General features: G+C 40.2%; 1 protein-coding gene across 1 annotated transcript; it reads right to left on the bottom strand.

The window, feature by feature from the left end:
• Positions 1-750: 750 nt before the first annotated feature.
• nudt14 (nudix (nucleoside diphosphate linked moiety X)-type motif 14) lies at positions 751-25787 on the bottom strand. The gene is made up of 5 exons (XM_027284421.1): positions 25564-25787; positions 13562-13605; positions 8621-8685; positions 7320-7617; positions 751-4939 (listed from the first exon to the last, which is right to left on the bottom strand). The coding sequence occupies exons 1-5, from the start codon at positions 25642-25644 to the stop codon at positions 4690-4692; spliced, it is 738 nt and encodes a 245-aa protein (XP_027140222.1). The 5' UTR covers positions 25645-25787; the 3' UTR covers positions 751-4689.
• Between the last annotated feature and the right edge of the window lie 1482 nt (positions 25788-27269).

Raw genomic sequence — 27269 nt, 5'->3', positions numbered from 1 at the left:
CATGGGGGTACATCTATAAAAGTCTGGTACCAATGAATTAAGTATTCTGTCACAGAGAACCGCTGAGTTTTGACATTTCTGACATGAGAATTTGATATGTCAGCGTCTTAGAAGCAAGCAAATGGACACAAAATATTTCTGTTATGTGCCTGAGTGATGGAGGTAGAAATGTCCAATACTGGGCTAATGGTTAATATCCAGCATAGGCAAGAATGAATTATAAGACCATTCACTTACCTCAAATGTTTGTGTTATATTTAATAGTAGTAGCATATGGCTTTCCACTGGCACAGTCTGCAACCTCACTCTGGACTGTCAAAAGTGTATTTACGTTTGTCGTAGAGGGGAAGGTTAGGCTTGTCGCGGTGGGAAATTTAAAAGGTATAGTTCAAGATTTTGGTAAATTTGCTTACTCGAGAGTCAAATGAGAAGATTGATACGACTCTTACTGCTGTATGGTAAAAATGAAGCCGGACGCCAATTAGCTTAGCTTAGCACAAAGACTGGAAACAGAGGGAAACAGCTAGCCGAAGCAGATCAGCAATACACTGTATTTTCTTTGTTTAATTTATACAAAAAATACAAGAGTAAAAGAGACATTTCACAGATTTATAAGAGGTTATTTGCCAAATTTTCTTTTTTCTTTTTTTTTTTTTTTTGGCTAAGACTATTTGCCAGGCGACCAAAGCAGAAACCAGGAAGTTACTGGTACCGGCCAAGAAAAAGTCTGGCTGTAAAGCAAATAACCACTTTTTTTTTTTTCTTCTGAAACATCAAACTCCTCCAAGAACACTGCTAATCACCAGTGTAAGTGCCTTTTTCACGGCTTCCTTTAGAATAAAGTCAACACTGTAAGAGTGCAAAATTTGGCTTTAAACTCAAATTTTAGCATTTAACACAAAAACACACATAAGATTTAATCAACATAATAATTATAAAAACATAGCTTATAAAACTAATTAAAAATGGTATAAAATAGACTGCAGGTCTGATAACATGAACTTGTAAGTTTGAACTCCACAGGCTGAACAAAAATAATATAGAGGCCTCACGAAAATTAAATATACAGCATATACTTAAATGCCTATATAGAGAGATGCTGGCTGAACCAGCTGAACCTGAAGTGCTTGTGTTTCTTTTGGCAACTGAGTTCTCTGTAACAATCGAGCTGAAATCATCACATCATTAGACGTTAGAGCTCCCACCCACTTGCTATCTATTTTTGTAAATGTCACCTTTGTTTTCAGTGCGTCAATCATTAAGACAACTCTATGCCCTCTGTGATGTTCATTAAATGCACTCGACTCTCAGATAATAGTTGGAGGGAAGGTGTGGAGAAGTATGTACCGGTGTTGGCTTGCTGGCTTTTGCCGCCCACAGTGACAAGCCTACGGGAAAGGCAAAGGAAAAGCCTTTTTGCGATAACTTTCCTCGAAAAGAAAAAGAATTTCGGCCAAAAGAGAAGTCGTGATGCTAGTTCTCCACATTTGACAGGGACATAAAGTTACAGACTGGCCTTAAGAGTTAAAATGGCTTTGTTTGTTACATTTCATGATATTTCTGATTTCTGATATTTGATTTTAATATGTAGAGGATTTTTTTTCCATCAACTTTCAAATGATTATGGCTAACCCCTTTAAAACGTGGGCTACAGATTATTTTCTAATGAGTCAATCCTGGATATAAAGAGGACCATCTTCGTTATTTCATACGATGGAACAAAACAATGGAAAATTGCGAGCACCGTTGGGAATCTTTCCATGAGGCTCTCCATTAAACGTCTCTCAACAAGTGTTGAGATCCACTTAGACTTTAATCAACTGAAGACAAAAGCGTGTCACATGGAAGAAGGTGGAGATAATAAGGAGGTAATGAGGGAAAGGTGCCAAACAAATAACTTCCTGAAAGCTAAATAAACACCTAAAGATATGATGGCGGTTGGTTATCGTGACGCGAAGTTTAAAAGCCCTGTTAGTGTTGTTGATTTACTCTACATGCCTCTTGGAAGAAGTGGTCCAGTGGTAATTTAATGGTTTTCCAAAGGTGCTTTCCACATTTTTCCAAATTGTTCCAAATATTAAACGTCCTGTTGTTTGTGTGCATTTGAAGTTTTGTATCAGAATTTACAAAGAATCTGATTTAGTGTTACACATCTACTATTAATCAGGTTTGGTTGCTTCCTTTGAGAGGACATGAATCAACTTAGGTTAGTCATCTTTTCTTCCTCCAAGAAAAATACAAAATAAAAATAATTCAAGCAGTTCCAGCAAACAATACAATCTAATACATCAAGAAATGATCTCCAGTGGACAGACGGACAAACAAGCTCAAAGATTGGGCGTAGAGGGAGATAAATATGGCTTAAAAGTTCTGCATATATTCCAAATATCTGACTATGTATGAAACCAAACACATTAAGTTTGGCTAAATTCTTTTGACTTTGTTTGAGCAGATGGAAATGATTTGACTTTCAGAGCTCATGTGGAGATGTCTGAAAATGGTGCCTCTTCTAAGAGAACTGTTGATAAGGATATAAAGCTGATGAGCAAATTAACATAAAATGAACAAAAAAAGACAAATGTTGACATCTGATTGTCAGTTATTCATCCGATTTAAAAAAATAAATCCTGCAGTATTTCTTAATTTCACACCAGAATTCAGTCAAATACATCAGCTCTAAATTGTTTTATGGGAACTTGTTTGATAAGACTTTAACATCTGAGTATATTAAAGTTATTACTAACATTGCACTTACAGGTCATACAAATAATAACTGTACTGTCTGTTGTGCATTAAGAAGAGCAGCTAAAGATCTGTGCTGGAGTTCTCTTAAAGGTCCAGTGTGTAACATTTAGGAGGGTCTATTGGCAGAAATTTAATATTTTTGTTTATAATCATCTGAAAAGAAGAATTGTCAAAAGTTTTTGTAACATTAGAATGAGCTTTATATCTAACAAAGACAGCGGTTCAGCCATCTTGAACCACAATGGACAGCCAAGCATGCCTACACACTTGGAAGGGTGAGGTGAGGGGTATTCAGTTGCATTTACAACCTACACACTGGGCCTTTAATTTGGAATGAAATGTTTTAAGTGAGTGGTAATTTACTAGCATTATCAGTATTAGGTAATAACAGCATTATTTTTGCTTCACAACTTGCATATTTTTTTATTTTTTTGACAAAACTAAAAGGTGGGGCAATCACATAGTAATTAATAATGAAGTACCAGCCCTTTTTGAATGAAGTAAAATACATATAGTATGAATATTAAGAACGTTGTTGCCTTTAAGCTGCATGTGAATTGTTTTTTTTTTTAAATATACATGCTGGTTGTCATCACATTCAGAGATCCACCCTGAACATGACCAACAGACTATTTGGACCTGAGTTTAGAAAACTGCTGTTCGCTTTGTGAGATTAGGTTTGTGTGTTAATGACCATCCAAGATTTACTACTTTAAAATGAATTATGATCAAAAGCAGTCTTTTAGATGGTTTAAGTCCTTTTAAATATGCTCATAAACCTGCATTAATGTGTTCATAATGTAATCTTTAACTCCTTCGAGGATTTAGCCTGTATACAGCGTCTTCTCTACTGTTCTTTTTTGTCTCAGGAAAAAAAATATGCAATATAAATTTAAACTCCTCTCCATGTTCATGGGTTTTCAGGTTATTCGCTGACAAACGGTAACACATTGCAGGATTGTGCTTGAGAACGACGACACAGTTAAAACTGAAATTAGGCCCTCAGTGCAGCCGTAGCTTGTTGTCTTTGCTCGTTGAATGAAAAGTCTGCTAATATGTCCACCGATGTGACTTTGTGAACATTTTCTAACAGAGTGAGAGTTATTTCAGTGACATGGAATGATTGTTTAGCCTGGGGGGGATTATGATAAGTATTGCTTAAAGGCTGTGGGTCAGAGAAAAATAATTGAGGCATGCTTGAGCAAGTGGTGGTTTAAACACATCTATCACCTCGACCGTTACAAGGCCCTATTACATGGCCCCACCATTGACTAGCATAGTTTTTGCATTACTGGATCATGGGTTAAAGGAATACTCCACTGGTTTGTTTTGGTTCTCTTTACTGTATCTCTACATCTTTAAAGGTTGAAGTGATGACCAGTAGAAAAAAAACCTCCTGTGAGACACTTTGTCAGGCAAGTAGAAATGTTTGCATTAACTCCAATGCCAATACTAGCAAGTTAGTTCAAACAAGTTGGAATTTGACTGTAAGCAGAAAGTTAAATGTCGTTTCTCAGCCAGAATCAGGCGTATTTAAAATATTGAGATTAAAGAGTCTACGCTAAAAGCAGTGGAGTATTCCTTTAATCAAGGGCAGGCAAATGAAATCGGTGATATGCAGCCATTTATAACAGATGGCACAGTACATAAAAAATAAATAAATAAATAAAAAAATCAAGAAGAGACAAAAGTGCCAGTGACAACCAGCTATTTTTTTTTGTTTTTTAAAATATATTAAGACTGCATGTAGTTTAAAAGGTAAACAGGACAAAACTTAAAGATACATGTTGGCAACAAGACAAGGGGCCCATCTTTCATCATGTACCAATAAGCAAAAAGGCAATACAGGATGAAGAGCCATGAGGGGAAGAGTGGATGGATGTGCTGGACCAGTGTTTGATTTAATTTGGAATAAACGGTAAAAAGAGGATTGGTTAATACTAGTTACACGTTGGTGGAGATCTTGTACTTGGGAGACATATTATTATGGAACCAGATGAAACTAAAAATGACGCCCATGGTTTTGGGTATACGCTCGTCGTAGGCAAACGTCATGGCCTCGTGCAGCGGGACTTTGACCACCTCGATGAGCTCGCCCTCCCGTGGCTCACCTCCACCTGCACTCACGCAGTTGTCGTCAGACACCTCGGCGTAAAACATGGTCTGCTTGGAGCCTGTTACGCCTACACCTGACCTGTAGGAGGGGGGGGATAAGGGAACTCTTAGTACGGATGCTAAAACAAAACATTGACACAACTTCTCTTGTTCAACAACATGCAAATGTTTCAAGTTGTCATTTCTATAAAGACGCTTGAAGAGACTAACCATAAAGATTGGTGAGGCAGAGATTAGTATAGCTTGACTTTTAGTCCCTATCATGGTCAAGCTCATATAACTTTACATCTTACATCTGCTATAATTGAACTAGATAGATACTAGATGTCTTTCTCTAGATCATGCCACTTAGAGCCTGTTGCCCTGTCTGGGCAGGAAAGCAAGGAAGCTCACTTCCCACTTCTCACTTCTCAGGTTCAATGCAGTATCAGAACTGAACTACCATGGTCTGATGGTTTAATCTTTTTTAAATTACTTTGTTTCAACACAAAAAGCATGACATATTGTGTACACTTTGTACAGATAAAAACTGTATTTTTAAGGGATTCCTTTGCCATTTAAACTAGATTGACCTCAGGTTGCCTATTATCAGCACAGAACTTTACCACACTGTGTTCTTCCATCAAATACACCTTCATAGGGGTCATGAGGGTTAAGACGATACCTTATGTATTTAATGGAAGCAGCCCACACATAACAACGGGCATAGACAACACCAACAAAACCAGAGAACGTGTTCAAGTCAAATCAAAAGCACAGTCAGTCACAGCTGTCCAGGTGCTGCTGTTTAATGTGGGACTCGTCTGTTCCTGAAACTTTCAACTTCTGTGTCAAGTTATAGGGAGCTAATAATATGTTGACAAAGATAGATGGTTCCCCTGATGCTTCTTTTCCAGCTCACTTACATAACCTCAACCTCTTCTGTAGTCCAGACTCTTACCAAAATGGGACACTACCTCTAAAAATCTGTCTGTCACCAATTAAGGTTACATTTTTTAATCCTGATAGCACCGTAACTTTTATTTGAGATTTATAAAAATGCATCTTTTGCTTTTGGGTGCACCAGATAATGTGACCTTTTAAAGAGCTAGATTTAAAGTGATACTGCGTCCGAACTTTAATTTTATAGTATCACAATGTCAGGACTGCTCTATCCTAGCTGGCTCAGTGGTTAGCTCACTTCTTGTTCATTCATTGGCCAAAACTGCAAAATTTATATGAGAACATTTGCAGCTTCCAGGTTCTCAAATGAGAGAATTTGCTGATTTTTTTGACATTTTGCAGAAAGTAAACCACCTCAAATGATTAACTGATTAATTGAGGAAATTAAGCCAGATAACTGTAGTAGCCCCACTGACAGTATAAAGAATGGACGGTGTATGCGTGACGCCACTCGTAGGTTTTTGAAGAACTATTTTGAAGTGCAGAATATGCCTCTACCGCCTCCTGGCTAATCTAAAAATCAGCAAAAACGTGGATCATGTGACGCCTGGATCAAGCCATCTGAAACAGAACCTACCTGCCACGCTGTTCATTTTGTATAACTTTAAGCCTTAATATAATCTGAACAGGTGAGTTCCATAATAATTCACCCTCAGTACAGTTGTTATGAACAGGGAAATTAGCTACAGAGACCAAAACTGTTTTTTGTACCAGGCTGTAAACATGTTTATTTCTGCTGTGAAGTTCGACATTTTAACATGGGGACAGACGATTTCTGGAACCAGCCTCAAGTGGACGTTTGAGGAACTGCAGTTTTTGGCACTTGCGCATGGGCTTGCGCATAGGAGTAACCCTAATTACAACATTTTATTTTGCCCTAAACAATCAGCAGGAAGTGACGCATCCATCTTGGCAGTAGTAAGAAAAAAAAAAGTAAGAAAGATTTCAATGTTGTTAATTCGGGAGGTCAGCCTACAGCAACCTATAAAGCCGTGTCAAGTTCATCTACGCCAGTCACCATTTTTACAGCCAGTTTTATGTTACTGTTTTTTCATGGATGTTGCTATTTTTCTGGCTCTGGCACAAGAAGGCAATGAAGCGGAAGATGTGGGTAGTGATTCAGATATCCTGACCAAGCCAACATCCTGAGTACAGCGGTGAAATCCGGTTTATTTGCGAACACATCCGTGAAGGTTTGTCCTTTAAAGGCCTCTTTGAAAGTTTTCTTGGTGGAATATCACTCTCAGACTTTTTAAAGAGGTTTTAAAGCTACCTGGAATTGAATTTTAGGAGAAAAGTTCAACTAAAGATGCAAATGTAGGTTATTTCTGACTGAACATTGCTCAAGGAGGTTCAGAAATTATAAATGAAAATTGTGCAAAATAGGACAACAGAAAATTAATTGTTAAGGGACAAGAAATCCAGTGGGAGCGACTAAAGCAGATATTCAAAAGACAATGAAAAGCTAAAAAAGATTAAGTCTTAGCTTCAACTTCGTTGTACATATTTCAGCTAACCTGTAAGAGGTGATCCTCTTCAGTTTGGAGGCAGGCACATCGTAGCCACACTCCTCCAGCACCTCCTGCCGGGCGATCTCCTCCAGGGACAGGTCAGGTTTGTCCACCAGGCCAGCGCAGAGCTCGTAGGTGATCCCCGCCGTGGCCGGGGGCCACTGAGAAGAGCTCTCCCCCTCTGAGGCTGACTGGCCCTCCTGAGACTCGGAGGCAGCGGCAGCTTCGGCGGCTCCCTCCTCAATTTTTTCAGCAGACTGGGGCGGCTGTGTCTTGGTCCTTTCCCACTCACACATGTATACAGCTGGTGGTGGAGCAGAGAGAAAACAACTGTTTTTAAAAGACTGTAATAAACTTAAAAATGAAGGAAGCAGGAACTTAAATTACAGATATCTCATTTACAGTTACAGATATTTTTTCCTACACTGGCATTTATGTTTCACACTGTGTAACTGGGAGTATTAATGCAAATGCAGACATGTACGATAGTTTTATTAATACTTGTCCTGATTTGATTGATTCCACTGTGACTGAAATCAGTCAAGAAGATCAGTGGAAACAACATTTTAATCATCTTTGTCCCTTCATGTTTTAAACTGCACAGCAAACACTAGTTCTGAAACAAATGTTGCACATGCTATGCAATATTCAGATATAATCATCAAGATATTTAAATCAGTAAAAAATAAGCTTCCTGAGTTTTATTGTCGAGGCACTGCCTGACATAAAGTGCCACATCGTCAGCGTAAATCATTACATTTTTATGAGATGTAGCACTTACCACCTATGCTGATCAATTTCTCGGGTGAAACCCTGATTATAGTGAACATCTTATTTTTATTGGCCTTGAGCTACGAACACGTTTCTAAACATTAATTGTCCGATATAAAAAAGCTGACCGATATATCGTACACACCCTGTTTAAAAACAAATGTCATTCTAGGTTGTGATTTCTTTCAGATAAAAGGACAGTTTTTTTCCCAACAGCAATGAGAGAGCAGAGGAAATAAATATATCAATGCCCAGACTTCCTTGAATTTAGCACACTGCAGTGTGGAACAGTCCCTGGCGACTTCTAACAAAGGAGGTTAGGGCTGCTTTGTAATGGGGCCTCTTGCGGTCTATTTATGAGTCTGCATTGTTACTAAGATCCAGTAGAATAAACAGGGATTGTAATGCACTGCTTTTCTAGTGAAAGTGCCCACAGGATATATAACAATCTAGATCGAGCTCGTTGACAAGAGGAAAATGAAATAATTAGATCTCACAGCACAATTAGTTTCCTGCTTTGTATTGTGAAAACTTACCTGGACGGAATTGCTTGACAAGAACAAAACAGTGTGAGGTGGTGTTGAAGATCAGCACTGATACACTGAGAGTGAAAAGAGGAAATAAAAAGGTCAAGTTTAAATTTAATCAGACAACCTTTTTTCTGCTTAAATCTCTTTGCCTGCACGATATATCGCCGCTCTGATAATCTCTTTCAGCATATAGGAGAATTTAGCTCCAGGTGAGCAGGAGGTCAAGGCTGGATCAGCTTTTAAGAAGGGAGTGGAGGTCAGGGGGTTAAAAAAAAAGGCAGGGGAAGATCTAGTATTTCGGGATGATGGGTCCACAAATATTCTTAGCTTGTGGATTCAAAACAAAATCTCTTGTAAGATCAGCCTGACAATCTGGATGAGCAACTTGAACAATTATTAAGACAGCTACAAATTTCACCACGAACACCATGTCTGTGTTCATCTTTCTGTTGGTTCTTCTTTCTCGTATTGAAGGTTTTCAGTGATCGCAGCTAAGCCTTGATCAGAGATGGGTCAAGCCTGCTGCTGTGGTCCTGCTTGACATCCACTACATATACTATCATTTTCATTATTACTACCTTTAGTCATATCTCCAGTTTTTGTTATTTCATTACCCACCAATAAGCTGCTACTGCTCAAAGTTTTCCCTTGCCCCTGTCGCCACAACGGTGGTGGGAATTGTTGGGTCTTTGCAAATATCATAAAGAGTAGACCTTATCTATATGGAAAGTGGCAAGAGATAAGTTCTGTTTGGTGCTATATAAATAAAAGGAATTGGAATTTATTTATATAAAAGTGACATTGACACTTCCTATTGGACAGTAACTATAGTCCAAAACTGAAGCACACAGTTTTGTTTACACTACATTCAGTATCTGCACAGTCCACAAACCGGCAACTAATTCAATAGTTCATAACTCATAGATTATTTGTCACCCAAGTGTTGCAGCTCTGTTTAAAATGCAGTTAAAGTCTGACATGTCAAAACACCCATGTCTGTTGCTTTTCATGCTAACTTATACTCCATCAGCATCCCATATCAAGATACACCACTATCCTATTTCCCAGCGATGCTACAGAGAAGCAACTATTTTATCAGATGTGCTCCATCATTAACAGCTGTATATACGACAGGTCTACTGCGATCTTTAATTTTACCTAATGTATCACAATATGTGATGACTAAAATCTGATTTAAATACAATTATAAACATGTGGGAGTACTAAAATGAAACTAAAACTGACATTAAAACTAAACAATATACTTAAAAGAGGAGGACTACTTCATTCCAAATTTAAACTGTGACTCTCAGTCACGCAGGATGTCAAGATAAATTAAGAAGGAAGGTCAGTGTGATAAGCTTCACCACTGTCACCCAATGAATTGTATACACTCAGGTGGTTTACTGCATTTGAGTGTGACTGTCGCTGCCCGTGGAGACTCAAGTCCTGGGGTCTGTGTTGGGAAAACGGATGTGTCTGAGGCGGCAGGAAGCCCTGCCCTGCCTTTCCCATGGTGAGAGAGAACCAGGACATTGGTATTACAGCTTGTTTCTCGCTATAGCGCCTGGGCTGATACTGATTTAATATCCATTTGCAATGCAGATATTTAAACTGAGAGTCTATTATAGATATCCAGACACCGAAAAAACAGACTTGGTATTCGTGACAGCCTACATCTGCAAAAGACGGAGTCTTGCAGGCGAGTATCGCCACTGAAATGTTCAAGTATGGAGAAGATAATGTGGTAGATTTGGTCCAAAAGTGGGACACAAAGGCCTGAGGCATGGAAGCTGTCCCCTGAGGCAGGTCTGGGTCATGCAGTGCTGTTCCACACCATTACTGCTGTTCTACAGCTTCCCGCTGAAAAAAAAATGCTCTAATGGTTAAACCAAGAAGCAGGCTAAACAGACACTTAGGACTTTTCATGCACCGTTAATCTTTCTCTGCAGGGTCTCGAAGTGGACAGTGGGAAAAACTGGGCTATTGCAGACATATGAGGAGCAGGACTGAGGTGACTATAGGTTGGGCTGCAAAGCTTGAAAAAACAAAACTTTATCATCAGGCCCTATTTTATAGAAGTGAAAAAAAATGGGTTGTGTGCTATGTAATTCGTCTTCCAATACCAAAATGAGAGAAGGCATCGAACACGATCAACAACTTCAGAGACACATTTTCTTTTAGTTCTTTGTGGTTAGACTTATTTTTCCCACATTTTATGGTCTGAACTTTAAAATGTGTTTTCTAGTTGTTCATTCTACTCACAACACCCAATAATTACAAGCAAAACATATTGTTTTGAACTAAAGGTCAGAAATTCTTCACTGACATGCACCGCCCATTACTAGAACACTGTTAATTGAGCACAGATGCATCTTATTTCCTGTAAATGAAATTCCCTGAAAACTTTATTGGGGCCTACCAATGGGAAATTCAACTGGTACTATGTTAACAAATTGTTTCAAATGAATCCCAAAAGTGTACCCCCCACATGTATTCTCTAGCTGGGGATGCATAAATGCTCAGACAAAACCAAACTCCTGTGAAAGGTATGGAAGACACTTTGAGCAGGACTACAGCAAAAGCAAATGACATCATCTTTCAGTTGTCTGTGGTCTCTTAAATTTCTTGAACTGAATATGCTGGCTTTCTTTAAAAGGCGCTTGCGGGCAAATTCTCCCATAAACACATAGGTGTCAAAGGAACAAAGCGATGGGAGTTTGCCAATCCAACCTATGCATGTTTTTATAGATTTGGAGACAGCTTATAATCATGTTCCTCTACATGTCTACAGTTAGTGAAGTTTGTCAATGACGCAGTTCTGTTGGCTTCATCAGCCTGTGACCTCCAGTTCACCTTAGAGAGGGCCATGACACATGTGTGATGAAAAAATGGTTAGCCCTTTCCAGTCCCCTTGGGAATGGTTTGGTAAGTATCTCAGGGTGAGGTTAAGATCGATGGGTGGATCGTTGTGCCCTCTGTGGTCAAGCCAGTGTTGTTCTGGACAGGGACGGTGAAGAGAAAGGTGAGTCTGAAGGTTCACCTTACCAATCTACCCTCCAGCCTTCGTAATGACTGAATAAGTTAGATTGTGAAAATAAGTGTCCAAAATGAGAGATGTTAACTTTGCACTCCTCATCCTGGTCCCCCTTTTGGAGGAAACTTGGATTGGAAGCATGTGAAAAGGAGCAAAATGAAGTGGTATGGGCAAGTGATTAGGATGTCTGTAGATGCCTCCCATGCAGTATTCTAGGCACATCAAACCAGGAGGAGACCCAGAACATGCTGGAGTGATTAACCCTCTGGCCCTATCAATCGCTTTTGCAATCTTGGGCAATAACTCAGACCTCAGGTTAAATACCAAAATATTGGAATAGCTGGAGGACATAGTTGGGGAGAAGGTAGTCCGGGCCACCTTGCATACAAGTGGTGGGAAATGTTTGGCTGAATAGATGGTGTAAAAAAGCAGCAACCATCTGAATGATCTTTGAGAGACCAACAAATTCAAGCAATCACAAGTCATGGCGAAGGTGAATGTAACATACAGTCAAATAATTATTACTTATGGGAGGGGTCTTAATTTCATGAGGAATTTGTTTTAAACCAACAAGCAGCTCACAAGAAACTGATGTTTGGTAGAACTTCAGGACTTAACTCTCTCTTAGATAATTTACAGTACGTTACCCACAAATCTGTCTTCCACATCTTTTGCTAGTACACCTAAAATGTGTCAGCAACTGTCCTGCTGAGAAGAAAATGTTATGCGCACTTAAACAAAAATGCAAAACAATCCTGCGTCTATTCAATACACGCTAAAGGCGGAATAACACTTTGGCAGAATTTCCACCTGGGGGTCAACTAGATGTTCCCATGGGGTATTTTCTTTTGGAAGTACACGTTTGAGATTTACTGCTTTTGTCTCTGTGGTACTATTTTTCACAGGGACCACTCTTTTGGGGTCAGGCGTGGAGGAAAGAGGGTTTTAAATGACCTAAGACCTTACACCTCAGGGCATTATGGTACCCTGGGCAAAACAGGGAGAAGGAACTGGGGTTTTGACACAAATGTGTGATATTTCTCTTACAGTGCCCCCTGTGAAGCTCAGACATTTAAAAGCACTGCCACGTAGACTAACAGGGCACCAGTTCATGGAAAACAAGGTCTGTTTTGGTTTAACCTTCCTCCCAGTATTTGGCTCTCTCTTTTAGAGATGCCAGAGAATAATGGTATACAAATGTCATGTGAGAGAGATGCAGGTGAAAGGACACAAAGGGTCTGTTTCCATCTGTTTGTTTAGAAACTACTTCCCTTTAAATCTGCAGCTAAAAATAACCACTACAAGTAAAAATAAATCAAAGCATGGCAGATGTATGATTTACAGAGATAGTATGGGTCAAGATTGCTGCAAATGAAGCTTCTTACCACTCAGATCACCACATTCACCCTCGTTTGCTACAGCAGATTTGCTCTTCAGATTGCAAATATGACATGACATCAACATGCAGATTTTTCATTGGCAAATGGCTGCCAATGAAAGAGAGCTGAAGTCGCTGTTTGAGGCCTATTCCACATCAGTGTTTCCAACCCACTCTGAGATGGTTTTATGTGTTAGCCTGTTCTGAAAATAATGTTTTGACAGGTTCGTTGGTTGGTTTGATGATTTGATGGTTGGTTTGTTGATTTGATGGTTGGATGGCTGGATGGATAGATAGAGTGCTTTAATGATCCCCATGGGAAAATTCAAGCGTTACAGTCGCAGTTCCATGTATTACAACACAAACAAGCATGAGGTAGATACGTTTAAGTGGCTACAGTTTAAATCAATTTAAAAATAATGAAAGTTGTATAGTGTAAAGCCTATCATCTCTTTGTAAATGTGTGTTTATGTTTGTGTGGATGGGTAGGGCCAATGCTTCATCCAACTGAGGAGAATGAAATGTGTTTTACCTGTCATGGGTTCGCATGAAGTCCCAGGATTTCTTTGTGCCATTCTGTGAACGAATAAGATAAACAGCATAAGCAAACACAGTAAAATCTATTTTAATCCTCAAACACTGGTTGAGCAACTAAGTAGTATAAACAAAAAGTGTGTACACAGTGCACATACAGTACACCACAACTTCCCACTCCCTTTGTTATATGTAACTTGCATGGCAGGATGTCAAATCACCTCTGATTTATTTAATATGACTACTGCGGGGGTGATCAGCCCCACAACAGATGCTTGCTTGGGCATGCTAAAGTAGCATCACAAACCACACCCAGCTAAAACATCTGTAGATGCGCCAAACATGACACTGCTGAACATGTTGAACATGTCAAACTACTATCAATTGTAGTTCAGCAAAAAGTGTGTGGAAGAAAACCGCAAACTTGAACAGTAACAATAATAATGATCAGCAGCCAAAACATTGCATAAGGTATAGCAATGCGTGTTATTCTTCCCTATGAAATAAATAGTTGATATCATAGTGGCTAATGGGGATAACAAATGCCAAATTCAATACACAACTTACAGCAAGCATTGGCGAGAATTTGATGGTTTGTCGGAGTCCAAAATCAACAGCTAGGGTCAAAATGTCAACGACTTCCTGTTACTTTAACCTGGGAACCTCCATATTCTATTACATTGACTGTTCTCTTATACATCCTCATTGTTATGAACTATATACAGAGAAAAAAAGGCAGTTGCAAGCTGGATTGGATTCCTCATGACTAAATACTAAAACATGTTTTTATGCTTTGTTTTTATGCCCTGTGGCCACATCATCGTTGTCAATAGGACGTACAGCTGAACACTCCTTCAGTAAATTGCCAGCAGCAATCAAACTGGTGAGGCAGGTGTGTGACCAGCACAATGGAGACAGGAAAAACTCTGGCGTACAGAAATCTTAAATATGTGGGCAGGGACACCCACATTGTCTGATTGTTGTCTCGTCACTTTGCAGCAAGCATTACAGGAAAATGAGGAAACCATCCTGAAAGCTACCAAAGGTGTTTGCAGTTCAGGGTGACACGCTGTATGAAGAGAAATTATAATTATATACATCATTTGCAGCTGTGGCTCAGTCTGCACAAAGGAGTCGTCAACCCTACTGGTTTTTAGTTTCAAACATTAACACACAAATATCTGCAAAGTCTTGGTCCCTTGAAAAACTGCTGGGTTGGTTTTGCAAGACAGAAATGGTAAATTAAGCAGCAGCCCATAGTGAACAGGTGAGATGAAGAGCTGCAGGTGGCAGGCAAAGTCATGAAGGTACCAAGCCATACCTGCTACAGGCTCTATACTGTAAACTGCTCATGGTATGCATGCATTCTGTATGAACATATGTACAATTTCAGTTGCTGTAGATGCTGTAAATCATTGGTTAATATATTTTTGATCAGTTCAGTTCTGAATGGAAGATTCTTGCATATGTCAACTAGAGCTACAATAATAAATCGTCCAGACAATTGAATGATACTGGCCTACTGAATATATATTGGTATCGATGTATATGTTGTAACTAAGTAACAAGAAAAACAAATGTGATTGGAGCTAATCTAGAAAGAGTCAGCATTACACAGTTTATCGTCCAGAGAAGACAAGAATAGTCCCCAAATAAATCTAAGGCATCCATCCATTTTTCACAATTTTCTGGACCAAACAGCTTCAATTAATCAAGGAAATGATCAACATATTAATCAGTAATGAAAATAAGTTGCAGCCCCTGTCTGAGCCTTGTTTTATCTGCAGATATTTAACCGACTCTGCGCATCGTAACACGGCAGATTCAAATGAAGTCTAGTGGCTGAAAATAGTCCCTGACAAATTACCTCATTTGCTACAAACTACAAACCAAAGATGTGTGAATTAAACTGAAACATAAACTCAGCATTTATTCTTCTCTTCAGACCGCATGCCGTATAAATATGTTGAAGCTGGCCTACATTTTCTAGGCCTGAGGAAATATGGCTTTGATTCAAATTTAGGCTACACCTCCTCTCCACCCACAAGCTCTTTCAGACGCAGGGATGACGGCTTCAGTAGAACAGGCTTATTTCAGCTACAATAGATGTGTGCGAGCGTGGCGGTGCAGATCTGTACCACCCAAGAAATGGGAGTGCAACCTGATTGCACTGATAGAGTCAGACATAATAAAAAGTACTGTTGTAGCAACAGGATTGGGGTTAGGATGTGCCACTGTGCCAGAGATGTACTTAAAGCTGCAACTGAAACTTTAAGATATCTATCTAAAAGTAATAAACATACACACAAAGATTTCAACTGCAAGTGACCAAATCTGTGCAACACACACTCCCAAAAGTTCTTAGGTTAATACTTATGAATGTATCTGGTCTTAGACGTGCTGTATTCACCTTAAAGAAAGCCCTCACGATCATCTCAACGAACGACCAGTACATGACAGGTCACGGCCACAGGGCCTCAATGTGAAGCCAAGCTAGCATAATGCCATTCATGCACCATTAACTATCATGTTGTGATGTGAAATGCGAGCATGAAGCCGAGGTTTTTATAGGTTTAGCTATGGTATTTCCATGGTATCACCTTCATCTGCTGTAACATCTATAACACCTATCATGTCAGGACTGTATGATTGACCACTACTTACATTTAGCGCCCCTGGTTTTAAAGTGCTATACCACTGTGGTAAATATGGACAGCTGTACACATGTATTTTTTATGATTACATAACGTATGATCAAAAACTAGCGAGTTGACAACTTTCAAGCATCAAGCAAGGTCAACAACACAAGACACAGCAGCCAGCTAATATTACTTACTAGTCCAACAGCAGTCAGCCCAGCTCGGCGTCTGCCTTTCAGCCTTTTATTCCACCAAGCTCTCACCAACGACTTAAAGTCAGTCCCAGATTTACTCTTGTCCGGCGGCTTCTTGCTCAGCCACTCTTGACATCTCTTCACTCAATCAACGTCAGTCTTTTCTCCTCTGACATGATGTACATAGAGGTTACTAAACTAGGTTACATTGCCAGCTTGCCCAGCTCAGGTTCTGGCATGACACTAGCTCACTCACTGTCAGTATCCACACCCCGGGCCTGACAACCTCGTCTTCCAAAATGCCTGTGGTACAAACACTAACTAAGGGAAAACCAGAAAATCAGCAGTATCAGTATTATATAAAAGTACATACAGTATGATATTAGAGACAATTTTACATCCATATTTTGTTTTAATAGTTCATAAACCAACACTGCAGGCTCATACTACAGAATTCATGCACTCAGGACCTGAAGACAAACGTGATAGCATTAATCTGTTCTCTCGCTGTGAGCCATTAGTAAAGCGTTGACATCATCCAAGCTCCTCACTGCGGAGTCCTGTCATAGAAGATGTTCTGCCTGCCCTGCAGACAGTCTCTCTGACTATAATTACTCTCACACAAAACTTGACATGTCGGTGTGCAAGTGTGTTACATGCCATCATTCCTCCTTGAGGCCAAGTCAGCCGCACCCCGCTCACTTTTCCTCGTTGAAAGCAAAACTAGTGTCAAGGCGCGCGCGTGTGTGTGTGTGTGTGTGATAAATCACCTGTCGTGACAGAGCAGGAGACACACTTCTCGCGCGTTGCTGCTTTTCAAGTGCGAGTGCATATTGAATAATGTATGAGACGGAGCGTTTTTCCTGTCAGTGAACCTTTTACAGGTAAATTGCGGAGTATTTGCATCAGTAAACGTAGCTCATTACCACCAATGTACTCTCAGGCTGTCCTGCCTAAAATCCAAGCAATTAAATACTGAGTATGTCAAACTGGTGTCTTTATTTTTAGAGATAATATTGCTGTGCAGCTCATACCTACTGTATATCGCACTTTGCATTAAAGCTAGAATAACCAGGATACTTGACACTACTTGACTAGCTATGTAAATACATTTTTTGAAGCAAGGTGCCTTATCTTTTCTCTCTTTTAATAGTTGTTTTATTAAATGTTTAGTAAATAAAACGTGATTTGTGGAGGATGCAGCGCCAACAGCAGCATTATCAATATTTAGCAAACAAATATATGGTTTCTGGAAAGTTATGGGCAATTAACTGTAAAAAAAAAAATTGCTAAGCACTAATTTACAACTCCCATAATTCATTCAAATGCCTATTGCGTCTTGCCCGACAACAATAAACCGAGGTATTTACTGAAAATCAAAAGCAGCAGCACTTCAGGGGGCCACACACACTGCAACTCGGAACAAAATCATAGTGTATAGAGGATGCACATAGTGTAAAAAGTCAAGTTTAATGTGAGTGAAAGGCTAAAACTGTCAAATTTGGCCACCTTAGAGTAGACATAGTGTAAGAATGCTTTACAGTACTGGTTCTGTGAACTGTGATACAACACACAGGGAGTGTGCCGTCCTTCCGGCGTAAATCAGAGCTAGAGATTTCAGAGATTTCTAAAACAGCAGTGGAAGATCATGAAAATCACTTCCAAGAAACGATTTTAGGAAGGCAAAGCAAATCTTTCCAAGGATTAATGAAATGTGGTCTCAATTTAAAGAAAAAAACAAACAAACACCAACAGTACCAGTTAATATACAAGTTACAGACGACAAAGACTAACAGACATTTAGATTGCGGTTGTTTACCGTAATCATATCTAAATATAGCAATTAATTTGGCGATGATTGATTACACCGCTCAAGATGACACGTTTCTTTTCCAGCGACCGCATACTGTAAAGCGACTCAGCATGAATGCGTCACACACACACACACACCAACACACACACACACATTCCCTGTCTAGTATCCTGTCACCACTCACAGATGGTGGGGTTCCCCTCATTACTCGGGCCACTTGCTGAGAGAAGGGGGGCGGGGAGGACGGCTTGAATGGCCCAGGGGAGACGGAGAATCATGGCCGACATGGATTACGACAGAGAGATTAGCCCATGGGGAGAGGGAGAGAGAGAGATAGAGGGAGACAGAAAGAGAGAGAGAGAGAGAGAGAGAGGAAGGGAAGCAGGAACAAGGCGACACAGGACCTTGAAATTAATGTGGTCCCTCTGGCTTTGGGCATCAGAAATGACACACTCCTGCATGAATGGCTTTTGTAGGGAGGGATGTATGGTCTTGATCTTTTTAGGTGCTTAAAGTCTAACAACCATCACACACACACACACACACACACCTCCTGTGCTCACTATAAAGCCGGCAGCTGCAGCAGAAAGAAAAAAAAAAATCAACTCCCATCCTCAAAATACAAAAGCACTCTTTGAATCTCAACATGTGCTCTCCAGTTTTTTGTTGTTTTTTTTCTGGTCGGTCAGTCTTCACACAAGCTTCAACAAAGGCGGCGCCGCTATCACACACACATTACAAGCAGTGAACTAATGATCAGCGGAGTTTAAAAATCAAACACAAAAAAAAAAAAAAGCTCTGCACCTGCGTGAACTGACGGACCGTTTAATGATCAAATTACAGATCTGCAGCATTAAAAAAAATGACCTGGTGAGTGGTTTCTAGCCGTTAGCGCCAAATCCAGCGTCAAGGACACACTCTGTTCAAGTACGCGCCCATGTGACTGTGTCCTCCAGTGAAAGCCACAGAAAGCATGAAGACCTCAAATCACATCAAGTCAGTTTACATGTTGTTGTCTGTCCTGAGCACGCAGACTACCTCTGCCTCCCGGCTAATCTAAAAATCGTGCCGGATCTGAGGCGGGCAGAATGAAGCCTGGTTCTTAATTATTCATAACTTTAAGCCCTAATATAATTTGAACAGGTGAGTTCTATAAAAATCCACCCTCAGTTTTTCACCAGTTTTCAGTTCAGGATTTTGTGGGCGGTCCTTAAAGGGTGCCTCGATGACACGCTGAGGCCACCCTGAGCAATCTGCAGCATTCAGTGCCAAGTCAATCCCAGCAGACTATGTCACTGTTTGACCACATGGTAGAACAGGTTCCTCAGGTCAAACTATAGAAGATATTGAGATCCTAAAGAGGTTCCTGCAATCCTTCAAGGATCTGAACTTCTTCTAATTCGTTTAAATACAAACCTCACACTGACCTTGTCATGAACGGGGAAACTAGCTATAGAGACCAAAACTGTTTGGACATTTTAACATGGGGACTTATTGAAACTGACTCAAGTGGGCATTTGAGGAACTCACCATTTTGGCTACGTATCAGAACCGGCATTGTGAAAATGGGAAGCCAAGGAAGCTGCTGGAGCTGAAGCAGTTGAAAACCAGCAATATATAAATGTAAGTTGTACGTATGTTTTATATTTATATTCTGGCAGTCAAATGTTGGAGTTAATGCTCCGCCTGGTTGCAAATCTGCGAAGAAGAAGAAGAAACTAAAATTGAGACACTACCCTGCTGAAATTTGCGAACTACGCCAGGCAGTAGATGGTGTACACAGTGTACTACATAGAAGTGTACTAACAGAAGTATCCAAACTGATACACAGCTTAAGAGTCTACAGTCATGCTAGAAGTTCTTCTAGTGCTTTGAGCTAAATACTAATATCGTCATGGTTACATGCTCGAGGTTTGGCCCCAAAAGAAGAAGAAATATTTTAAACTTTTATTTAGTAAATGCCGTCACAGTGGAGAGTACTGTTGTAACCATTTTCCTTCAAATATCTTTGATTTCAAATTTTTCTTTCCAGTCCGGAAAAGTGTAAGTGCTTGTAACTGGGCTCTAAATATTTGGGCCTTGTGCAGTTTGCTCAGTGTTTAGATCAAACTGTGATTTGTCAGTTCATAGTATGTTCAGCTGAGATTCTGTGACCCAATTCCAACAGTGCTAACCTTAGACCAACCTTCAATTTCTATTTTTAGTTTTGAAAATAGTTTAAGGAATGACTTTGCTAAAGCGACATGCCTGTTAAATCCACTTGACACTGAAACAGGAAACTGCCACTTAAATCTGCACAGATTTTGATTTCTTATATTCTGATTTAACGGTTACTCAGAGAGATGTTTGTCTCTTTCTGGTCTTTTTAATGTTAATCTGGTTGAACCGCTGTACAGTGTTATGTTCTGTTCATGTACAAAACATTACTGTCTCCATAAAGTAATACAAAGAAGATTGTCTAATATACGTACGTATATGTACTGAATCAAGCCTTTGTGGCAGGTGACCCCAAACTTTAGAGCTTTAGAGTTTGCATGATGGAAATTGGAGGCTGTGTGTCTTTATTACATGCCAAGTCGTGGTTGTTTCTTCTCATAACAATGAAAACAAAGTGTACAATGGCCAAGGTCAGGATCGATTTCAGTCCCTACCCTCCTAACACGTTTAATTTAACAAGGTCACTGGGAGCGGCCTTGCACGTTGCCTTTATCCCAACACGGCTGTTGAGTTCTTTGTGTCAAACGAAGGAAATATAAGTGGAAACTTTTCAATTTTAGTTCAGGAAACTCAGGTTTTTAACGCAGCGTGTGTTCCATTGTTTAGTACCTCAGACCAAAATGTTCACTGGGTAAACTCCAATAACTTATTTTGTTAGTTTTCCACTGACAATCCTCTCTCCGTACACAGAACATGCGCTCATTAGGACTCAGTTTACTGCCGTGATTCATGCTCAAGCCTATAACTATTCATGTGTGTTTTAAGATCTCGTATTCACTGAAGGAGAGGCGGGGCCAATCGGGGCTGTAAGCTATACAAGATAAATAATTCCAGATGAATAATTCAAGTCATTATAATGAATAAATGGAAGGTAATTATCCCGCTCTAAGTGGCAACCCGTGATTCAACGTAAGCACGAGGCAACCAAGATAAGAAGGGGTTTCCCGGAGTCAACGAGGGACAATCACCTGCTTTGTAGAGCGAGGCGAGGGAGAGGAGACAAAACACCAGTAAACACTAATGATGAGGACAGCCTCTTACACGTGACCTTATCTACTTTTAGAGTGTGTTTCTGTGTGTGTGAATAAGTTTAGTGACCAGTGGCTAAGCTGCAGATGTAGCGAAGAACATAAAAGGTTTTTTGGGGGGAAGAGATGCTCCCTCGGTGTGATTGAAAAAGCCTTTGTAGGGACGAGGGGAGTCCCTGAAGAGCCCCACCCTGAGCTGAGCGCAGGAGCGATGACGAGGATGAAAGAGAGGACAGGACGGAGGCGAGAGGGAGTCCACCATCACCTCCTTTTGTTGTCCATCTGCTGTCTTAGCCAGTCTCTTGACAAGCTTACACCCCCCCCCTCCTCTCCGCTGTCACAGGTGTGAACCCCAAATGGAAAAAAAAAACTCCACTGTGAGCTTACTTGATTAAATTGGACACGACATGACAAAAGAGCACCTTCCAATCAGAGATGTGCACCAGTGTACACTGTAAGACCAATTTAAATAGTCTTTATCGTACGTGCCAATGGCACAAACCATATTTCATCAGTATGACTACTTTAAATAACATCTTCTTCGTCGTGGTGTAAATAAATCAGTTTTTAATGCATGTATGAGTTTTGCCATTCAGGCAGAATCCAGCAAATCGCCGCAGGGTTGTCCGGCGCTGTGCGGGGTTGCTGGAGGTGTTAACCGGCTTTATGGATGCTGGCGCTCCCTCACTCTCATTCACTGTCTATGTCACTCAACCACTGCTTTCTCCCTCCCTCTCAAACCATCGGACACAAATCAAATTAGACTTCTTATTGTCACTTTTTTGCAATGAAATTGTGAGTCAGACTCAGATTTAGAAGCTGGTTTAGAGTTTAGATAGTCTCAGTTTGACATTTCAGGCTGACTGTGGAGGTTTGACCGCATGTCTTTTCCTTAAACTTGGATCTGGCTCAACTCCTCCGCTTGCAGTTCTTTGGTGGTCACCCCTTCGGCCTGCACCACCACTAACCCCATTCAAATGAATGGAGAAACCTGAGTGTTCGCTGCAGTGCGGGATCCTGTCTGAATGCAGTCTAACTTGTATTGTGCACCGCTGCCTCCATCCAGAAGCCAGGAACAAACAAACAAACAAAAAGAAATATTTTGATCCTAAAAATAAATTCATCCTGGACCGCAGCCGATGTTTGGGTGAGGAAGCATTTCTTACTTAGAAACCATCAGGATGGCACAGTCATCACACTTTGTTTTCCTTTAGCAGGCTAATACTTTAAACACAGATAAAGCACTGTAACACTGATCTTGAGTCACGTTTCAGGTGACCACGACCTCATCCCTGTTTCAGTTGATAATATCGTGCATTCACTGCAAACAGTTAACAAGACGTCTGTCACAGACAACCCACTTTGTCCGCCCTGTTTGCCACCATGACCTGGATAGGCAGCTAAAAATGGATGGATGGATGGATGGATGGATGGATGGATGGATGGATGGATGAATAGCAACTATACCTGAAGCCACACTGCCCTATAGAATAAGCTGACTGTATATGCTGGTATAAATGTGCCACAGTAGGTCCACGCATATCGGAGGAGATGTACGAGCACATTTAGGCTTGAAGGTCAACCTGTCACGATCGATTTCCAACTAGAGTTAGCCAATAAAACGATACATAACGTGAGACAATATAAATGTATCCATATACATAATTAACCCCACCAACATGTTCATAAACGTACTTATACATAATGTATGCAGCTGTGAAAATACAACACAACATCCACTACAAATAACCACAAATCCAAATTTTTCCACTAACGAATATGATAATTAAAGTATTAATAAATGTAATCCAATAAGTTCCATGCATCATATTTATTTAGGGTCTGATAACGATATGATCAATATGAGCACCATGTCTCTAAATCACTGTTTCTCAATCCACTGATGGGTAGTGATACATGGAGGGATCTCTACAACATATTTAATAAATATGACCATGAATATAACTCTTGGATCGCTGGAATGTAAATTAAAATAAGTTTTGCATTTCTTGTAATATTTATGATATCATACGTTGACACATTCTTGCCCGTGAGCTGAAATGTGACAAGAAGATTAAAGATGGAATACCGCTTCACAACAAATGAGCTCCGGTTCTATGAACATTACAGATTCAACAGTACACAATAAATAATCTTCCTGTTAGTAATGACACTGCCTCCTGTGTAGCTGAGTAGAGCACACGACTATATTTTAACATCAGTCATAATGTTGGTACTTAATATTTTCTGAGCTGGTAGAGAGTATAAAATATTTGATAAATACTGGTCTAAATAATACCACCTTAAAAGAGGAACAAACATATGTTTAATGACCTATACACGCAATCATACACCGACAGTGAAGGAACTATTTGTGAGCAATCTGGGGTTCAGGATCTCGCCCATGGACCACCATGCAGAGGAGGCAGAGAAGGAACAAACAATCTTCTGATAGACGACTCACTCTACCTGCTGAGTCAAATCGTACCGCCCTCTCATGCAGTAAAGTTCAGTAATGTGTTTGGGTTTGAAGGTGTAATATAATAAGCTACCTGTACACTTTTTGTCAGATTTAAAGACCAAAAATGAGAACAAACTTCCAGCTATCTTTCTCATCCCTCTTCTCTTCTGTCATGCTCAGTCCAGCACCAATCACATCATGAAGTACACGGACAGTGATGAGAGTGGATATAGGGAGGAGGTGAAACTCTTCTCCAACTGGTGCGGGACAAACAACTTAGCCCTGAAGGTCAAGAAAACCAAGGAGATGATGCACGCCGCACATCAGTGGGACTGCTGTGGAGATTGTTGTACTTGGGACCTGCACACCTCGTCCCTCTTGGCAACGGTTGAAGAGGGCCCACCTCAAGTCCGTGCATCCTGACCACTTTCTACAGGGGCACCACAGAAAGTGTCCTGACCAGCAACATTAACTCTCTCTGGTTTGTAGCTACTACAGAGAGAAAGGCGCTGAGGAGAGTGGTGAGGATAGCTGAGGCTGGACTATTGGGACAACTCTACCAACCACTGAGGAGGTGGATCGTGAAAGATATCTGACAAAATGCAAAAGGTATCATCAAAGACCTCCACCCAACCCGGCTACAGACTCTCTTCTCTTCTCTTCACAGTTTTACGGACCAAGACTGTGAAACAGCTTCAACCCAATCAGAACTCAAAATTGAACAACCACTTCCCAAATCGAACAATCCTTTAATGTAGCACCTTTTCTTATTCTGCCTACTTATTTATTATGTCTTATTTCACTGTTTTCACATCTCTTTTTTTAACTCATCTCTCGCGTTTTTAACCGTAAACAGATCTCGAATCTCGAATCGATCTGTCGCTGAGACTTCAGGAATCAGTCCACAGCGGAAAGAACCAAACAAAACAATCGATCGGTGCAGTAAATCAAAATAAGAAAAAGGTTGTAGTCCGTGCACGTGATCAGGCTTGATAAGAACTACGCTGAATCTGCACCTTTAAATCATTTTACATTTATGTAAATGACTGCAGCTGTCGTGAGCTGTGTGCACTTTTTCCCTGCAGTGTTTCTTTCATGCATGCTGGACTTTGACTGTAGAGTGCATGAAAAGAGACATGACTTCATGTGTGTGTACATACATATATATATATGAATGACATGTATGCTGACCTCTGACCTGCACACACACACATACACACACACACACACTGAAGGAGATCAACAAGTCTCACCTGACGGGCAGACATGCTCCCTTGTCACGTGACACTGCTAAAACTTATTACTCATACTAATGTGGAGCACGTGCAAACGTTAACGTGATGCTCAACCTTTAAAAAAAAAAAAAAAAAAAAAAAGCTAACGTTAGCACGCTAACAGCTGATAGCTGTCACGTCGGACACAGTGTAACAGTGTAACACACCGTGTGTGTGTGTGTGTGAACACAGAGGATGAAGTGTGTGTGTGTGTGTGAAGCAGAAGTCAACTGTTGCTGTGTTTAATCTGTGTTTGTGTCGGCTCAGCCTCCATGTTATGGTAGCATGTTAGCTGTGAAATGAATGAGCAGGATGGGGGTTGGGCTAGCCCACAGCAGCATCCAGCCTCCTCCCGTCACACACACACGGCTCACCTGGTTGTAGTGCACCCTGAGCGGCTTCAGGTAGTCGGACTCTGTGCACGGAACCACTTCAATGTTGTTTATCTCTTCCATGGTTTCGGACCTGGAGCTGCTGGGCTGCTGGCTCGCCGACGGTTCGTCTGACACCGCACACACACACACACACTGACAACGGAGGAATGTCTACGGGAGCCGGGAGAGGACATGAGAGCGAGCTGCGAGCAGAGCAGAGGTGGAAGAGTGTCAGCAAATGAATAATGTATGAATGATGTATACAGATATTAGATAGATAGATAGATAGATAGATAGATAGATAGATAGATAGATAGATAGATAGATAGATAGATAGATAGATATTGATATTCTATATCATATCATATCTTATGTATACACACATATTTATACATGTGTACATATATTTGCAGTTATGTATGTATGCCACCTTGCACAGGCTAGACACATTTCTTATGTGTATCTCTATAGATATTTATAATTGTTGTTGATATAATGTTATATGATTATATCTTGTGTGTTTTAAGTGTCCTTGTCCCATTCGGTGTTTATTTATTTGTTTATTTATTTTTGTCTACCAGTATTTATTCGTTGTCGATTGTTTTAACTGTACAAATATACCGGACTGCTATGACGACCTAATTTCCTTCTGGGATGAATAAAGTTATCTGTCTGTATCTAATCTATCTTCTATCTATCTATCTATCTACTATCTATCATCTATCTATCTATCTATCTATCTATCTATCTATCTATCTATCTATCTATCATCTACTATCTAAACTTTATTTGCACCCCATCGACTTGTCCAAGGTGTATCCAGCCTCTTACTCACTGTCAACTGGGATCAGCTCAGCCCACCAAGATCCCGATAAGGATAAGCAGTGGTGGATGGATGGCACCCTCCAATAATGAATGTACAGGTTTAATAATGTACAGTTATAAAACAAAATCAATAAATATTCATAAAAAAATAATAAATCAAATTGGACAAATAAATCAATAGAATGAAAGATTTAATTAAATCAAAAAATAAAATAAAGATTAATCAGGTGAGTTTTGAAATCTTTTCTTAAAGCAGAAGCTGAAACCTTTGATGATGGTTTCTGAAACTCTACTAAATGGACTAAAGAATCACTCACTGTCAGTCACTGTCAGACGATTCGGGGTGTTATGGAGAGTGTGTGGGATTCTTTGGTTCATCCATTAACCAAGTGTATGTGGAAAAAAGCCAATGGTTTGGTACACTACAGACATGCCATTAGAGGGCTGGCACACTGTTCACACTCACATTCACACACACAGGTGATTTAGAGCCACACAGGTAGAGCAGGTGGATTTTGCACCTAGAAGTGCAAACCACTACACACTGCCACCGTTTTTATGTGTATGTAGTATTTAGTTTAGTAGTAACGCTCCACCTACAGCTGCAGTTCTGTGTCCATTTCAAAAAGAGAAAGTCTGCATTCACGAAAATGTATAAACGTAATGTAACATCAGGAACAGGTGATGATGGGAAATGAAGACAAAGAGATGCAGCATCTCACCGTTAACATTACACTGATTGGCTGAGAGGAACCAGCAGTCACAGGTCAAATAAAGGTGACATGACTAACTAATTGGCCTGAAGGAAGAATGCATTATTTATCAAGGACAGCATGTTTAGTGTGTGTGTGTGTGTGTGTGTGTGTGTGTATTAGAATTTC

This window comes from Larimichthys crocea, chromosome XI (assembly GCF_000972845.2).
Source record: "Larimichthys crocea isolate SSNF chromosome XI, L_crocea_2.0, whole genome shotgun sequence".
In the NCBI taxonomy this organism is placed as follows: domain Eukaryota; kingdom Metazoa; phylum Chordata; class Actinopteri; family Sciaenidae; genus Larimichthys; species Larimichthys crocea.
This window is presented reverse-complemented; position numbering and strand designations above follow the sequence as displayed.

Coding starts and splice junctions, on each gene's coding strand:
- nudt14 (XM_027284421.1), bottom strand. CDS start 25,644: ATGGAAGAGATAAACAACATTGAAGTGGTTCCGTGCACAGAGTCCGAC. Junction 8,686..13,561: donor TTCATGCGAACCCATGACAG/GTAAAACACATT, acceptor TTTCACTCTCAG/TGTATCAGTGCTGATCTTCA. Junction 4,940..7,319: donor AAGAGGATCACCTCTTACAG/GTTAGCTGAAAT, acceptor CCCCTCCTACAG/GTCAGGTGTAGGCGTAACAG.